Raw genomic sequence first — 16,536 nt, forward strand, 5'->3', positions numbered from 1 at the left:
TGTTCCTTTTATCTACGGTATGGACAAATGAGTAAATATGGATTAAAAATAAATAAATAAAAGGGGGAACAATTGTTAAAATAAATTGTGTAGAGGGAAATAGTAGTGGTCAATGAGAGGGAGAGGTAAGGGATATGGTATAAATGAGCTTCTTTTTTCTTTTTATTCCTTTTTCTGGAGAGATGCAATGTTCTAAGAAATGATCATGGTGATGAATATACAACCATGTGATGATATTGTGAGCCATTGAATGCACATCAAGTATGAAATGTTCATGTTAAGAAGGTTTGTGTTTGTATGTTCTTTGATTTTATCCATAAAAATTAAAAACAAAAACAAACAAATCTAAGGCAGCATCAGGTTGGCAACTGGTATTCATCAATGCCTTCCCCTCAAGCCCTCCCATCCAGGCATCCAGAAGCTAGTGCCCTCATGCTGTCTTCTAAAAGTCGTGAATCCCACACTTACGAATTTTATGTACAGATAAAATATCCCCAACATTTTAGAAAATGGCATGGGGCTGCCTACTTTTAGTACTGTAAAGTAATGATGTTTTACAAAAAATAAATCTAATATCATCATCTTTCCATTTCAACACCAAAAAAGTGTGACTGAAAAAAATATAAGAAAAAAGTAATAAAATACTTTAAGTTGAAGATCTGACTTTCTAGAAAACAAGTTTTTCCGTGTTATTATTTTTCTTATTCAGGCATTATGAGAAATTACTTTCTCAATTTGGCAAAATGTGTTTTATGAACCTTGACTAAAGCTTCCCATCCAAACTAGCCCACCTGCTTAGAAGTCTCCTGCTTCTGCCACCTCTCAGGCCTCATTGAAAATATCCAAGATTAGTCTTCAATAGATATTAACAGTATATAAGCTACTGACACCTAGAGGTCAAAACGATTTGAACAAATGAACAAATTTCAAATGAACACCTAAGACAATTGTGTGCTGAGTTTTAAACCTCTATTTTATCTTAAAAACATGTGTTTTTAAATGTTGTATAACATGCATTAGTACTGATAATACAACAGATACTTGAGAGACGTGAGCACACACATACACCTACATATACACGTGCACACACATGTACGCATATTAGGCAGCATATGCTTGAATTTTTTGTAATGATGGAGATGCTATTAATATTTGTGGATACCAGTGGCTCTAGATGTTCAGCTTTGAAGATAAATATTTATTAATCCAGATGTGATCTAACTGTAGGGGACCTTATATGGATTATACTGGGGAGCACAACTCTTCCAAGTACCAGCGTTGGCTCAACTATCACTGGCTTAAGGAAACCTTTTCACAGGGCTTAGTGTCAAGAACCTGTTAAGCTAAGAAGGAAAGCAAATCTTGAAGCAGCAAAACATTGCTCAAAACAAAAATAAAACCAAAAACCTGCTCCAACTCTAGGCTAATATATTAGTGTAAATTAGGGAAAGGGGCAATCATAACAACTTAGGGAAAAGTTGTTTCTTCACTGTAAAGCAGCTTCCAGTTTTCTATATATATGCTGCTCTCTAAGGTAAAGATTTGCATCTGACCTTTTCATACCTATTTCATAAAGAATATATGATTCCAAGAATTTGTCAGAGTTCTGCTCCTGAACTCCAAACCAACTTTTTCTTCCCTATGACCCTTCTTTCTCTTATGACCCCAAGAAGTTCTCTACATTATTTGTTTCCCTACCCTACTCACAGCAGACAACTAAATTTAGCACACATCAACATAGTTACAAATAGCAGGCTCATCAGGGGTATGATTTTTAAGAACACCAAGGCATGTTTTTACCTGAAAAATCTTCATTGCAGTCCCTTTTGTTCCAAACAAAAGTGTTAGGCATTCTGTAGGGCCAAGGAGGAACATTAACTTTTTTAATACGTGCTTTCCCTATTACTATGGTACAAGGAGAGTTTGCATGGCCTGTGCTAAATTGATTCTGAATGTCGTTTGTAGGTTTCTGTAGAAAAAAAATAACAAAATTAGCAAAACTCCAAAGCATAAACACATGATGTAACCTTAAATAATATGATTATTGTGCAAGAGAGCAATTCGATATGGAATTTCCTACCTTTGGAGTATTAGTTCTTTGTTTTCTCTTAATCCGTCTTTGATGGCCATGTCTTTCAACTTTCGTTTGTGGTTTCTTAGCTCCCAGTTTTACAACATCTGCCCAAGATCTTGCAACTGTTAAAGGGAAAAAATATTGTGAAACTTTTCAAAAACTAGCATTAGAAAGAAAATTCACCTTAAAATATATTTGCTAATTAAACACTAACCAATTAAATTGGCTTCAGAAGCACCACTCTGTCTTTTGGAATAAATCATCTGTAAAGTATCATGTTTGCTTTTATCAAAGGACCTTCTCTTTAAAGATAAGTTCCCACTCTTTCTCCCTCCTTTCTTAGGTGTCTTTCTCTGAGGAGGAGATCTGCCTCTAGAGATTGGAGAAGCCTTGGGTGATGCAGGACTTTGATCACTTGCAGCTGGCAAAACTGTCTTAGAAGTAAAGGCTGAAGAGCTCAGAAACATATGTGGTGCAGAAGTCACTTCCAAATGGATTTCCGAAGACTCTTCTTTGCCTGGTGTTTGAGGTTGCACCTGACAAAATCAAAATATTCATAAGAAATCAAGTATGTATATCATTTCTGCAATGAATGTTAAAAGCCTTTTCAGTTAGGAATTTCAGCTTTTGAAATCTTTAAGGCCCAAAGGTTTAAACTATGGTTTCACTGTGTCAAATCTGAGGTTATGGTGGGAGTCCATCCCACTTAATTAAGGAAAAAAAGGAAAGAAAACAAAGGCAGCAAGCAAGCTTTAACTGAGCTATGTCTGGTTGTAAGAGGAAGGAACCACCTGATGACTGCAGTGCTTGCTGGCCTCAGTCTCTGTGGAAGCAGGGCTGCTCCCTTCTGTGAAAAAGCATAAAGAAGGAAACTGGACACACCTTACCACTCCTTGTGGTACAATAAGGAAGTAAAGACTGCATAGGCAGTGTGAGCTTTGGGCCATACATAACCCTCCTAGACATCTCTGAACAAAAGGTGACACCACAGCCCGGGGGAGGCAATTAAAAGTTTGGAGTTGATGACAGAAAAGACATGTTTTGCCATCAAAGATCTATCTTTATTACCAGTTAAAGACCTGAAATATTGCCTTATAATTCTAAAACAAAACAAAAAACTTTGTGGTTATGTTTTGTGATATGTCCAAATTATTTTTATCCGTAGGTTTTTTTACTATAATCATAAGTTAATTATTTGACCCTCTAAGAGCCCAATCAATGGATGGAGGTGGCTGAAGCACACTGACTGAGAAGAATGGCAAACTGATGTTTATATATGATGGGACAGTGTGTGACTACAGAAAGGAACGAAGTTGTGAGGCCTGCAATGAGGTGAATGAACCTGGGAAATATTACGTGATGCAAAGTAAGCCAGAAACAAAAAAACCAGGAGTGACCGTCCTTTTTTTGGAAAGCACTGCACACATGCCTAAAGCTGGACTGCACACATGCCTAAAGCTGGGCCATATGAGAGCCATAGTTAAGAGCCCAGGTTTGAGTTTTCCAGCACCCAACTAAATGAGCTTTTCTAAAATTAAAAACAAAACAACAACAAAAAATCATTAATTATAATTCTACCTGAGTCAGGAGTTAGGAAACAGCATGTACCAGGTGTACAAGCATTAAATAGGAGTAATACTAGTTGTTAAAACTTACTTTGATGATTTTCTTCAGAACAGCTGGAGCATGGGTTCCAAGAGACTTTCTTTTCCCCGGAATTTCTCCTCTTTTGAGAGGTGTATTGGGAGGTAAATTTTCATCAAATAATTCGGGTTTTAGACGACCACCAAAGGATACCCTCCTCCTTTTCAGAGACAGTTCCCCATTCTTGTCAACTTAAAAAAAAAGGAAGTACAATGAAAAAAACTACACCAACACAATTTGTCTCACATAACCAACAAAAACCAACTAATTTAAGTTACTGAAACTTAAAATCAATAGCACACTTTTACATTCTCGCATCACGCTAAAGAAGCTACTGCTCTAAGAGTTCATGAGAGAGCTGATGATAAACTATTACATTCACTCTCAATTTGACAGTGCAGTGATTTTGCTTAGAATGCTGAAAATCCTATCTAGACATAATTTAACAAACTGATTAGTCTAAGGCAGGAGTTTACACCTTTGCGAGGGGGGGAGTGGTGGTGGTGGGGGATATGGATAGAAGCTTTGGCAGTGACCTGAGCAAACTGGACACTACTTCGGGCTCATGCCAGACCTACATGGTGAGTAGAATTTATGACCTGTGGACATTTCTGCAGGTGATTCTGACAGATAACTCCCACAACTCACCCCTCACCACTAGTAAGCATAAATCCCTCATCTCATTGATGCTTCTCCTTTATGAGACAAAGAGGAAAACTCTCAGCATTGTGTATATTACCTGATTAGTCACATTCCTTCCCTGCTTATCAGTCCTATGGGGAAATTAATATTGCTGCATCAAGATAAGCAGCTTTCCTTTCTAAGGGCCAGCCCTGAGAAGTTCACAGAGCTCCAAAAAAAGTTATAAAAGTCCTATCCCTGCCACTTACTGTGTGACCCTGGGTAGTCAGTTTCCCATTTGAAGTTAGTAGGCATCCTACCTCATGGGAACTTCTACTGCACGGAAGATCTAAAGTGTTCATATCTCTAAACATGCAGGCCAGTGGCTGACACCCAGCCCTCTGCCAGTCTTAGCTGTTTCAGGTTGAAGTTGCCCACAGCTGTAGCCCAGTGTTTTATAATCCCATGCCTATCAGAAAGCTTGAGAGGAGATCACAGATACCTGAGAGCCTTCCCTGCCATCCAAAGATTCCCAACAGGTTTCCTTTGACTTAAACAGCATGTCAAACTCAGGTGATAGAGGTGCTTGTAGTTCAGAATGAAACCCCCTTTGGAAGGTAATTACACTATTTTCCTTCCTGTTTTGTTGATGGAACAGAACCCAGTGGTTTGGATGCCCTCTTTCCCTAGATCCCACTCGCCTCCTATGCTTCCCTAAGAGTTTGCGGTTCTTCTATCACACCTTGTTGTAAGTTTCCACACTGTTAACCAGTGTGAACGATCACATGTCTTCACACTGGACCCACATGGCTAGGAGAGTGTCGACTAGAGCAAATCTTACTGACTGAATCTCTGGTAGATAGAAGGAAGGTGTAAAGCTTTGGGGAAATATAAATTTAAACTTACTAGAATCTGAAATGGAATCATCACAGCCGCTGATATCAAGCGAACTAGAACTGGGTGAGTCGGTGCATATCTGCCCAGCTTTGGCATTCAGATTCCTAGGCTTGCCCAGGGTATCATTCTGCATTTTCCTTTCAACTTGAGCAAGGAATTCCGTCAGAGATGTCTGTCCCTGCAGCTGAGCTTCTGAAGAGTGAGGAAGAACTTCAGCACATGAAGGAATACTTGCCTTCTTTCTGGAAGAGGGCTTTTTTGGTGTATTTCCTGAATCATCAGCACCTGCAACTTTAACTGGTGTTTGTTCTCTACTTAGTAACTTACTAGGAATAAGTGTCAAACTTTTTGCCCCTGAGCCTTCATTTTTCTCAAAGTTCACAGATAACCTTCCACGAGTAATACTCAGTTCCTCACTCTTACGTTTCCGTGAAGAATTTTGTGGTTGTGAATATTGAACTGGGGTCTCCATTTTCATCATCTCAGCGAGAGGAACGCTAGAATTTTGGGCCTCTCTGGAAATCTGACCAGGTTCTACATTTGTTCCCTTTTCCTCCATCTGGGTAGTTTCTCGCTCATACAATGCAGGGTTTGCTTTTTGGCTTCTTCTACCTGATTTCTGGTTTGATTTAGGTCTCTCCCCATGTAAAGCACTTTCTTTTCCTGAAACAGAAGTCGGTGTTCCTGATTTCCTATGAATCAGTGCCACATTTTCCTTTTGTAATTTGACGTCAAACTCCTCTTTCATCAACCCATAGAGTTTCCTAAAGGGAGATTCATTTTTTTCACTATTCTCCAAATGCTGCCCAGCGTGAACTGACTCCAATTCTTGATTACAACTAGTTAACGTTACCCTGGAAATATTTCCTTTAAGATCCCCAGGAGTGGGATTGGTTGCTGCTCTGTCCTTTTCTGGACATTCTGGGTAACGAGGATGACTCCCATCTCTGTGAGCTGCCTGTGGTGTTCTCCTGGTAACACGATTCTGTGAGCCATCTGACACCCTATCATCTTCTCTGATATTCCTGAGAGGCACTGGAGACCTTCCTGAAATATTCTCTTCAGTGAACTTTGAATGGGCACTGGGATCCTTATCTTTTCCATCTAGGCAATGAGTCAGGAAAGAAGAAACAAAAGTTGAAAATTTTCTCAATGATTAATGTATAGTATGCAAATCTAAAATTATTTCAGATTGACTTGAAACCTAGATTTTCACTTAGTCGACAAGTTACTCAATACCCAAATGTCTAATAATGTCTGACATTAGTGTTACGATCCAAATAAGCCAGTCATGTTACCCTCCCATAAGCAATGGGAGGTTGTCTAATTCCTACTTGGAATTAAGCTGACAACTGAGTAAGCAAATTTATGTATATCTGAACTCTCCTGAAAGCAGGGTGTCCCAACAATCACTTGGGAAAAAGCCAGCTCAGGTTATCTGCTTCTGTATGCCACATTAAACAAGACGACTTCCTCAGACTTCTATACAACACATTTGTCTTCTGGCCTTCCCTCCTCACATAATACCACCCAGTTGTCTGATTTTGAAGGATCTCAGAGCAAAAGCAAACCACTAACCAGGATCGTGAGACAAGCTCGATCTTGAGAGGCGACGCAGCAATTCCTGTGAATGAACAAAGTAAAAAGAACAATTTAAAGGCCTTCACAACAGTGACGGGCATCATTATGAAAATATTCTTCCTATTGATCATGCTCCTCCCCAAACTGCTCTGATGGGACTCCTTAAAACAACCTTTTATTATAGTGACACATTCAACATTTCCCATGGTAACCACCACGAAGTGTGTGAATCAGTGGAAGGTGTTAGCTACATCCACAACATTGTGCCACCATCACCAACACCCTCTACCCTTTTTCATCACCTTACTCTGAAACTCTGCCCCCATAAAGCAATAACTCCCTCTCCCCCACCTCCACATGACTTTCAGATTTCATTTGAGAAATACGCCTAAGACATTTAGGTGTTAGTGATCATAATACAGCACTTATTAACTAACTTAAAATATACATATATATATAGTAAATGATGAATAAACAAATTCGAGGCTTAAAATTAATGACATCAAACCTTCCTTCAACTTGCTTCCTAATATCACATGAAAGAAGAACCAAAGCTAAAATTAAACATCACCTATACTGAATATGTTAATTCAACATAGATGGAGAACTGTTGACTTTTTGATCAGTTTAATCAGTTATCAGCGATTGGACCTGTCAGTGAATTTAGGGTCTATTTAACCTAAGTACCCTCTTGGCTGCCAGACATGGAGGGTGCATGTGAGAGGCCAGAAGTTAAGGCAAAGCAAACACAGTGCAACCGCGGGCACCACAATCTCAGACATACCAACCTGATTCAGTGCTACCACTCAGCACCCATAAACAGTGCCTTCAGTCTTTCATGTGGGAAAAAGATTGGGGGCTGTGGTGAAATGGAAGGTAATACATACATAAAATATAAGCCCAATATTGTTTCAGAGTAGGAAAAATATATCATCTGAATTACTGGGGTGTGGGGAAGGGAGCTCCACAAAATATTTTCAAAGGCAAAGAATTTAATTTTCTCAATTTCAAATTTCTTTCAAATCTAACCCAATGCTTATCAAACTATGTGAGGGACAGCTTTCTATTTTCAATCTGAGGTGGAACAATAACCTTATAATAAACAATAAAAATAAAAAGATGTAAAAAGTCTTTTTTGTATTATTTTGTTCAATAGCCATAAAATGATTGCCAAATTGCTGTAACATTTTCTAAAGATTCAATTTCAAGAGCTATTTTATCACAGCCCAATAATAACGAGTTCACAGACTGCTGCGTGGCATTTATTTAACCCACAGTCCATTCAGATAGCCTTTTGGTTGATTTCTTTATACCAACTAACAAGTTAAGATGGTGGCCAGTGTTGGGGTATCACACAAACGAGTTTTCCCCCACAGAGGCTGATGAGCAAGTTCAACATTCAGGCTATTCCTTGAGAGAAGAGTCTACACTCAGCAGTGGCTGGGGCCTTGTAACTATCATACCGATTGCTAATTTCAGGTGTACCTAAGCCAGTAAATTGTACCTAAACCAGTGAATTCTATTTTGCTCATAGTTAGACTAACCTGGGAAGCTTCCTAAAGAACAGGAAAAACAGAACCTCTCAGGACATACCCTAAACCTACAAAGTCAGAGTCTCCAAGGATGGGCCCAGAATTTTGTTTTAATAAACTGCATAATTTAGAATATCCCTTTTCCACACTGACACACTCATGTAATGGAATTCTCTCCCATGACAAAGCATGGCGAACCTCTTCTGGTTTCATGGGTCCTTTGTTTACCAAAACAGGGATGTTTCTTTGATACTCAGAACTTTCACAATCTGATTATTTCAGACATAGAAAGGGTTGGGTACAATGACTGGACAAGGAGATAAAAGGAGCCATAAGATAAGTCAAGTAGTTCCCAAATTTTAGTCCATGTTTTGGGACTGACCTTAACCACAGAAAAACCAAGATCATAAGAAGCTCTATGAGTCTTTTGAGGGCAGAAGTTTAAGGCCAATTTAGTACTCTCATTTTGAATAACAAAGGATCTATAGTTTTAGATTTTAATATACTCAAAGTGCAATTAATTCTATTACCTTATTAATCTTCTATTCTGATCAGTAAGTTATACCCTTCGTCAATGATTTAAAATGGTTAAAGTACATAAATGATTTCATATTATTTAAAACTATTGAAGTACATATAAATGTACTTTGATTTAAAACCATTAAAGTACATATAAATGATTTCACATCATCATGTAAAAGAATGATAGTTCCCATCACCTTGTCACTTCTTCGATCTGGAAATTCAATTGTTGTGATTCCTTTCTGATGACTTTCATATTCAAACCTGAAGTGCACAGAATGACAGGCTGAAATTTAGATTCGAGTTTTGTACCCTATATTTAAAACCCCCATATCTGACTAATGTCCAAGGATCAAGGAAAAACTTCACTTTGTTCATTACTTTATTCAGGAAAATAAATTTAGAGTTAGGAAAGTGCTTTTACACTAAAAACTTCAATTGCCTCAAGTATTTTTTACACATTGCCAAAGGTTGGGGCAATACTAAACTAAACTGGTTTAGTTTACACTAAACTGGTATATGACAATACCCTGAGCCCCTTCTATATACAAATAATGCAGGGGAGAACAGACCTAGGTTACCTCCATGAAAATAACTTCCTGCTTGGAAGGTCAACTAGCACGGCTGGTGGCAATGGTTCATAGTTCAGCCACATACTTTGTAACTAGAGAGCCATCCTCCCACTTCAGAGCACACTGATCTCTTTAGTTTCCCATTTATTCAATCTATGTCTGCACAAACATAAGCACATCTTACAAAGCTGACGTTTGGCAAGATACATACTTGTTCTAATAGAAATCAGGGATCCATTCACAGAACCAATCTGTTATTTGACGTAATGAAAAACTGGGCATCTCCGTGAGATAGCTTGATTTGAATTTAGATGCCATCTTAATACAACTGGAAGCAGTCCAACAACTGGAATGTTTCCTTACAGTCAAGTTCTGATTCAAGTCCTTCTCCCTAAGATCCATGTTCTATTCTTTGTGGGAAGTCTTCGATCATCTCAATTGTCCTCAATTTGAATGGCACCTCCTTTGGGAGGGAGGAACAGTGCCCATCTCTGTTCCACATAAAAGACTTCCTACCTGGAGGTCTCCCTTTTGAATGCATTGTACAGATACTCATTTATTCAATATTCATTCAGCACATATTTGAGACTCTCACATGTTCCAGGTCCTGCTTAAGGCACTAAGCTACAGTACAGAATGAAAGGACACCCCTGCTCTCAAGGAAATTAAACTGTAGTGGGAAGAAAAATATACACCCATCAAAGGATGGTGAAGTGTCAGGCAGGAAACAAGAGCAGAGCATACAGATGGACAGACTTGGGGGGAGGTGGTGCTGGTCAGGGAATCTCTCCTGGCTCACTTTGGGAGGTTTGAAAGCAGAGGATGAGCCAGAATAGCTAGAGGGAGAATTCAGCAGCAAAGGGAACAGCAGAGACAAACGCTGTGAGGCAAACGCATGCTTCTATACTCAGCCACAGTGAGGCCAGTAGGCCCAAGATGTGAAGGGAACAGACAGAGGAGAGGTGAAGGAGCTAGGAGGGAGAAAAGCACCCAGGGTCTTCTGAGCCAAGAAAGGAGACTGGATTTTATTCTGAGTGAGACAAGGAGCAATTCCAGGGGTGGGAGTGATGTGACCTGTTTTGAGAGGGCTCACTCTGGTCTCTGGGTGGACCCTGCAGGCTTAGAGATGCCGGAGGCTTGGTCTAGGGTAGAAAGAGAGGTGTGCGCAGTAGTCTAATCTTGAAATTAAGACAAGATAAGGACTTCATGGATCTTGAATAAACAATGGAATTGCCATCTTACTGAGATGAAGGGACAACACAAAGGTTATCAAGACTTTGATTTCTGAACATGTCTTTGAGGTGCCTATTGGGTATCTTGATGTAATGGTCAAGAGGGGAGTTGAGTATACACGTCCAGAGTTTCCAGGAGAGATTAAGATCACAGGAGCAAAGAAAAGGATGGAAAGCAGCAGAAGTCCAAAGACTGCACTTTGAGGTTTAGAGGTAGACAGTAGACTGAATGAGTAGTCAGTAAGGTAGGGATGACAGACTAATGGTTCAGTCTTAAAGTAAATAAAGCAAAACTTGAAAGCTAAATAAGAAAAAGGGGGGAGGAGAAAGGAAAGAAACAACAAATCCCAGTCTTAATGGGAGACTTCAACATACCTCTCCGAGTAACTGACAGGGGGAAAAATTAGTAGGCATATAGAAGGTGTGACTCTAATGGACACATATAGATAAAAACACTATACCCTGGTATGGTATGCATGATTTTTTTGGTTTTCTTTTTCTTTTTCTGAATTGATGCAAATGTTCTAAGAAATGATTATGATGATGAATATACAACTATGTGATAAAAAAAACCACTATACCCAATAGCTGTAGAATATATTCTATTCTTTTAATATTAACATTAAAATATTAATTTAATTTTAAAACTATACATGTTAACTGATCATAAGCAAGTTTCGGCACATTTCAATAACTAGAAATATGCAAATAACCATCCAGTAGAACAAATCGCTTGCAGATAATTGTGTATGCTGCTGTGTATACCATCTCAGTGAAATATTTATGCAGTGAGACGAAACAAACTACAATTACACACTGTGATGAATCTCACAAGTCTAAGAACTAAAGAAGTCAGACACAAATACATGCTTCACTATTTCATTTACATGAAGTTTAATAAAGACAAACAAAACATAGTGTTTAGAAATGTATGTTTAAGGTAGTAAAACTTCAAAGAGTTATGATACCATAAAAGCTACAATAGTGGTTTACTTGGAAAGAAAACAAAGTGATTAGAAAACAGCATGAAAGAAGCTTCTGGAAATGTTGTATTACATGACATGAGGGTAACCACAGTTATTCAGTTCATGACAAATAGAGCTGGACATTTTGTTTTGTTCCCTTTTTTACGTATTTTACTTATAAAAAAGTAAAATTTACTAAACTAAAAAACTCATGTACAGCTTCCAATACAATGGGAAGTAACTAATTTCCCTCCCATATACAAAAGGAAATAACAAGCTTCTTTATGACCAGGTCACCCTTCTTTGGCATAATTATGTGTGCGTGAATCCTTAAGCCCCAATTCTCATTCTTCCTAGATCCACATGCTTTTACAGTAAGAATCTGTGCTGACAATGGCAGTCTGACACACTGACATCCAGAAACATTAAACAATGATCACATTGTTTATGATCACATAATGGCCTGATTGTGCCACTTATTTTTTAAGCCCAATGAGTTTTCACCTACCTGAAAGATCGGTCAATAATAGTTATTATATCACCATGTTTTAGCTTTACTGGCTCACAAACAGCAGCTCCATTTAATTGTGTTGGACTTGTGCTACTGAAATTAGTCAACACTACCTACAAGCAGAAAGGAAGGAGAAAAGTAAGAAAAGTGAACTAACTTTTAGTTCCCTAACAAATAATTAACAAATAAGTAAAAAATGAAATAAAAAGTTTAAAAATGACCTAGCAAAAAAACACTTACCTCCTGCTCAGTGATCTCAACTTTGCAGTGTTGTTTTGACACTACAGGAAGCTGGATACGGATGTCACATTCGGTGCCCCTTAATTCAAAAAGAATTAAGAGTTTATTTTGGTTGCTGCACCTTTTAAGAAAATCACCTCAATTTTTCAAAATAAATTTCAAAATAAAAATGCATTTGACTGGCATTTTTGATCTGCAAATGCAACTGTTTATAAATGACATATTTATAATTCATAAATATTATATTAGCAACTGTTTTAGATCCTTAAGTATTTGAGTACTTAAAAATAATCATAATAGGAAATACTAAAATACAAAATTTAATTTCCTTTCATAAACCAGCTAAGGTTATAAGCCACAAATAAAGGAGTACTTTATCTATCTAATCTATCTATCTATTTATTTATTTGTTTTGGCATGGGCAGGCACTGGGAATTGAAACCAGGTCTCGGGCATGACAGGCAAGAATTCTGCCACTGAGCCACCGCAGCACTGCCCTCTATTTATTTTTAATACTTGCACCAGATAGGAGTATTCCTAAACCTACACAGAAATTATTTCAAAACAATTTATTAGTAAGCTTAGATTTAGATTACAATCCCTTAGTTTTGAAAGTCTGAACATACTTCATAACATTCTCTGTTCTTAATGTAAACCTTTGGAATCTAGGAACACCTCTTCCTATCCATGTCATACGATGGACACTTATGAATTGGCTTCTAAATTACAAAACCTTACATAAAAATATATTTCATCATTGCTATATAGTAACTAAACTTACTTCCATTTGAGACTGAAATGTTCAGGTTTTTTTTTTTTTTATCTTTAGAAGGGAATGGAAGCTATGGAAAGTAAACAGCTACTTTTAGTCAAAGAACAGAATTTGGTTTTTAGATACAAAACCATCCCAGCAAAAAACAGACTGAGAATTTGTTTGGCAGGAAATGGCTAACAATCACTCTCTTTCAACCATTTCTCAAACTCCGGGCTGTGGACATTTGGGGCCACACGTATCTTTGTTGTGGGAGCCGCCCTGCACACGCCATGTGGTTTAGCAGCATCCCTGGCCTCTACTCCCTGATGCCCAGTAGCACACCTTCCCCCACTGCAACAGTGAAAAATGTCTTCAGACCTTGCAAAATGCTTCCCGGAGCCCCACATTGCCCTTGCTAGAGAACCACTGTTACATGCTGATTCCAAATGCAAATCTACTGAACACTTTACAGAGTGCTAAACAGTGACCATCTCAAGATGCCAGATACCACACCAAGCACTGAATACATAATTATTAACAAGACAGGCCTCACCCTTGGGAAATTCTGTTGAGTGGGAGAGACCAAAAGCACTCATCACTGGTAAAGTGGCTATGCAGGAAGAGAAGTGCTCACGAAAGGCTTCTCTGAAGCGACATGTAAACTGTTATCTGAAAGCGGGAAAGCAATCTCACGTAGGTGGGGAGGGAGAACATTCTAGGCATAAAGTCCATACTGTCCAAACCACCAAGCTGAACGTGAGCCTGGTTTGCCCAAGGAGATGCTGACTTGTGGCTGGGGATGGGCTGGGAGCACCAGGTAAGATGGGAAGGAAGTCAGGGGCCAGAGCACAGAGCTCCACGGGAGGGTGACCGTTCGATAGGATGGGCATAAACTCCGATGGTCCCTGATGAACTGATAAACTGTCCCTGATACATGGGCATCTACTTACAGGCTGCAAAACCAATAATTCTTATTAGGTAACGTGCTCTCTCAGTCCTCATAACCTAACGAATTAGGCAGCACTATCTCTTTCTTCACAAACGTTGAGGTAAATGAAGAGGTGAGAAGTAGCTTGCCCTGTCTAACTCTGGCAGTCTGATTTCTGGGGCCCCACCCCAACCCCTTAACAGTTAAGCTACACTACCTCCAAAGTGTTGTGCATTTTGGTCATTAATGGAAGCCTCAGAGCCGTTCTCAACAAGGAAACCGTATTAAAATTAAAAACTGCACTGGCTACAGTACCAAGAACAGACTGTAGAAGAAAAAGATGCAAGAAAAAGCAGTGAAGAGGCTATTGTGATGGTCCAGTTGGGAACTGGGATGATTTGGGAAGAGAGGTTAAACAATTATCCCCCTGCAGTTTCCAATCTCTGTGGCACTAGCGGCTGCATGCCTACTTTCTGTTCCATCTGAGAGAAGCAGAAATGCGAGATGTATTTTAGAGACAATCTGACATTAAGTATAACCCTACTTAAAAGACAGCAAAAACCTTAGACGTCTGTAAGACAGCTAACCGCAACAACCACCAGACTGGACATGGCTGTATCCAGATGTGGGGATATGAGAAACTGCAGTTCTAGGGCAACCTTTTACTTTTTCACATTTAAGGAAAAAAAGAAGTTCTTTACCTGAGGAATTTTAAAATGTAGACTCGTGTGATATCATATAGCAATGGAAATTCTGTCAATTCTGTCATTGAAAGCTGAGCATGAAAATCCAGTTAATAGCGCCACCAAAAGAAAAAGGCAACCTTACAGGAAAACTTATCAAAATACAAGCAGCATGACTTTCCCATGCTCATTTTTTTTCCAAAAAAAACAAGGAGCCAAACAGAGGCTCCTTCCTTCTCCACCCCAAAGTGTGCCCCGAGAGCCAGGGGCAGCGAGTCAGGGCTTCACACCACCCAGCTGCCTTCTCAGGACTGCGTCAAGGGCACCAAATGTGAAAACCTCTATCCTTCTCCATCTCAAGGCTTTCACCAAATTAAAACACTTAATGTATTTTCAAAATCTCATTTGGTAAAAAACAATTGCCAAATTAAAAGAACAGAGGAAGTACCGAGCTCACCTTCCAAATAAGCAGGTTTCCCGCCGCAGCGGGAAATGGGTACCGTCGATCCCGCTCCTTTTGATGACAACGAGGTGGCACAAACGACTCATTTTCTAAACTATATGCAGAGCACGGTCCATACAGGAGCGTCAGGTTTTACAAGGTTTGTCAAAAAACGATTTACCAATAACTCTTTCACCGCAAAAACTGAATAAAACAAAAGGAGGGAAAGGTTACTCTCAAAGCAAGCTTGCTAAGAAGTCACTTTTTAAGAGACAAATCAGAGGCCCCTGGATGTTAACCAAAGCCCCCGCTGCCCGAACCCGCGAGGGTGCCCCCAGGCTGTACCCCCTACCCCCGAGGGCGCCCCCCCGGGCTGTCCCTCCAGAGAATGCCCTCACGCTGCCCTCCCCCATCCACCGCAGCGCGCTCCTCGCCCCCACGCTGTCCCCCGAGCGCAGCCCCAGGCTGTCCCCCAAAGGCTCCTCGCCCGCCAGGCCCCGAATGTGGGCCCAGGCTCTCCGTCAAAGGCGACTTCGCCCACCGGCCCCAGAGTGCGCGCCCACGTTGCTACCCCTCAGGGAGCCTCGCCCGCTGGCCCCCGAGGGCGCCCCCAGCACCGCCCTGGGTCGCCCCGTCCCGCACATCGCCCACCCAGTCAACACCCTCCGAGAGCGCCCGAGCCCCTCGCCTTCACCGGGGCCCACCCGGGACCCAGGAGCCAATGGCACCAGAGACGCCGCGCCACGAACCCCGCCTCGAGGCCCCCGGGCCGGCTCACCTAGACCGACCGCGGCCCGCTCCTCCGGGCCCGTCACCGCCGAGTCCGCCCGGAGCCCCAGCCGCAGCCCGCTCGCGCCACAAAGCGCCGCACCCCGGCTCCGCGGCCGGATCCCTCCGCGCGCCCGCGCGCCACTACCCCGAGAGCCGCGCTTCCTGTCGTTCAAATCCAAACAGCGATTCGAATTCCGGCGCTAAGCGCTGTGATTGGGCGGCGCGGGCCGCGGGCCGGCCAATGGGGACGCGGAAGGGCGGGAGGAGCGCACCGGGCGAGGTGGGGGAACCCAAGTTCGAGGGGGGCCCGCGACCCCGATGCTCACGACCGCCTGGGGTTGAGCGTCCGGGGAGAACGTGGTATTCTTGTCCTGTAGAGGAAAACCTAAAAACACCGAACGTGGGGCCTGATCCCAGGGCGGAGATAAACTTTCCTGCCTCGTCTTTTTTAGGGCCCGTACGCGGCGCCCCTCCTTGCTACAAGGCTAAAATGTTGAAGTCCAGCTTCCCTCGCCGGTCCCTGCCTCTCCCGGAAGAGAACCAGTTATTTCCCGCAGATTCTTGTGT

At 41.0% G+C, this 16,536-nt stretch overlaps 1 protein-coding gene across 2 annotated transcripts in view; it reads right to left on the reverse strand.

The window, feature by feature from the left end:
• MKI67 (marker of proliferation Ki-67) overlaps positions 1 to 16,089 on the reverse strand; it is a 28,164-nt gene extending 12,075 nt beyond the window's left edge. The window contains exons 1-12 of one of the 2 annotated variants that reach the window (XM_077126411.1): positions 15,977 to 16,089; positions 15,214 to 15,402; positions 12,392 to 12,470; positions 12,149 to 12,264; positions 9,069 to 9,135; positions 6,815 to 6,860; positions 5,246 to 6,340; positions 3,731 to 3,909; positions 2,289 to 2,610; positions 2,081 to 2,196; positions 1,801 to 1,969; positions 627 to 890 (exon numbers count right to left, since the gene is read on the reverse strand). In XM_077126411.1, coding sequence (XP_076982526.1) covers positions 856 to 890; positions 1,801 to 1,969; positions 2,081 to 2,196; positions 2,289 to 2,610; positions 3,731 to 3,909; positions 5,246 to 6,340; positions 6,815 to 6,860; positions 9,069 to 9,135; positions 12,149 to 12,264; positions 12,392 to 12,470; positions 15,214 to 15,305 — 2,316 coding nt within the window. In that variant the 5' untranslated portion in view covers positions 15,306 to 15,402; positions 15,977 to 16,089 and the 3' untranslated portion in view covers positions 627 to 855. Of the gene's footprint in view, positions 1 to 626; positions 891 to 1,800; positions 1,970 to 2,080; positions 2,197 to 2,288; positions 2,611 to 3,730; positions 3,910 to 5,245; positions 6,341 to 6,814; positions 6,861 to 9,068; positions 9,136 to 12,148; positions 12,265 to 12,391; positions 12,471 to 15,213; positions 15,403 to 15,976 lie in introns of those variants that run through there. The other variant, XM_077126410.1, reaches the window with a different exon arrangement.
• Positions 16,090 to 16,536: the final 447 nt, after the last annotated feature.

The sequence above is a fragment of the Tamandua tetradactyla genome, chromosome 13, assembly GCF_023851605.1.
Source record: "Tamandua tetradactyla isolate mTamTet1 chromosome 13, mTamTet1.pri, whole genome shotgun sequence".
Taxonomy (NCBI): domain Eukaryota; kingdom Metazoa; phylum Chordata; class Mammalia; order Pilosa; family Myrmecophagidae; genus Tamandua; species Tamandua tetradactyla.